The sequence below is a fragment of the Corylus avellana genome, chromosome ca2, assembly GCF_901000735.1.
Source record: "Corylus avellana chromosome ca2, CavTom2PMs-1.0".
Lineage (NCBI taxonomy): Eukaryota > Viridiplantae > Streptophyta > Magnoliopsida > Fagales > Betulaceae > Corylus > Corylus avellana.
The window spans coordinates 6,878,086-6,879,311 of NC_081542.1; the positions used below are offsets into that span (position 1 = coordinate 6,878,086).

Consider the following 1,226-nt stretch of genomic DNA (forward strand, 5'->3'; position numbering starts at 1 on the left):
TTTTTTTTTTTTAAAAAAAAAACATATTAAAAAAAAAAAATTCAACACAACATATAAAAAAATGTTCAGAATTCAGACAACTGTCACAACATATAATGATAATACATTAATACTTAAATTGTGTTTATAAGTAACACATTGGTCATTGTTTAATCCAATGTCAATTACTTAATTTGATATTATACGAATCATATCATCATTGTACATTAATAATATGATTCAATTGAAGTCTTGAATAAAGTATTTGAATTGTCATTGAATCATATGATTAAGTATTTATATTATACATTTATATTATTCATATGCATATGTAGACTTATATAGACTTATAAGTTTATAACATACATAGGAAATAAATCTCTAGATATTTAATTGTTGTATTACTATGAATTGGTATACTTATGAGTTATGTCATATTATATATGTATAATTTGTTATTATATAATCAAATGATTAAATGATCAATTGATCATGTGATATAATCATATAAATTATAGTGATAATATATTAATACTCAAATTGTAATTTAATTATTATTTTTTTAAATTGTGATTTAATGATCAAGTGATTATGTTATATGCATAAATATTTTTATAATTATAATTATAAAAATATATTATATAAAAAGGCGGTTAGTGGTTAGCAGTTATAGCGGTTAGCGGTTAGCGGGCAGTTTTTAACCACTCACATTGACACCCCTACGTGATTTTCACTGTCATGTCATCCTAATTGTATGGCAGTGTTATAGCAGTCTACTAAATAACGTTTTACATAATTCAGAAAACTAGAGATGCTAGCCACTTCTCTATTCTTGGAAATTGGATTCAAACTTGTATTGACAGAACAAAAGCTTGGATTTACAGGGATGAGTCAAGTGGGGAGGTTGCCAACCAACAGTTTTTTATGCCAGGAATCTTGCCCAAGATACCTGGGCGCTTCTACTATCTGTTTGGGAAGCCCATAGAAACAAAGGGAAAGGAAGAGATTCTGAAGGACAAAGAAGTCGCAAAGCAATTGTACTTGCAGGTAAAATCTGAGGTTGAAAGCAATATTGCATTCTTGCTTAAGAAGAGGGAGGAGGATCCTTATAGGAGTGTTATTGATAGAACATTATACAAGGCAGTGCATGCTCCTTCACATGAAGTTCCAGCATTTAAGCCTTAAAAATATATTTATTGATCAGAGGTACAGTGAAGGAGGTTTATGTACAAAGTCAAGTGTTTTAT

The 1,226-nt window shown here is 28.3% G+C and overlaps 1 protein-coding gene across 1 annotated transcript in view; it reads left to right on the forward strand.

Moving 5' to 3' along the window:
* The window catches only part of LOC132172827 (phytyl ester synthase 1, chloroplastic-like), a 1,499-nt gene extending 279 nt beyond the window's left edge, over positions 1–1,220 (forward strand). Inside the window, exon 2 of the mRNA XM_059584396.1 lies at positions 864–1,220. Within this exon, the coding sequence (XP_059440379.1) occupies positions 864–1,164 (301 nt within the window). The 3' untranslated portion in view covers positions 1,165–1,220. The remainder of the gene's footprint in view (positions 1–863) is intronic.
* Positions 1,221–1,226: the final 6 nt, after the last annotated feature.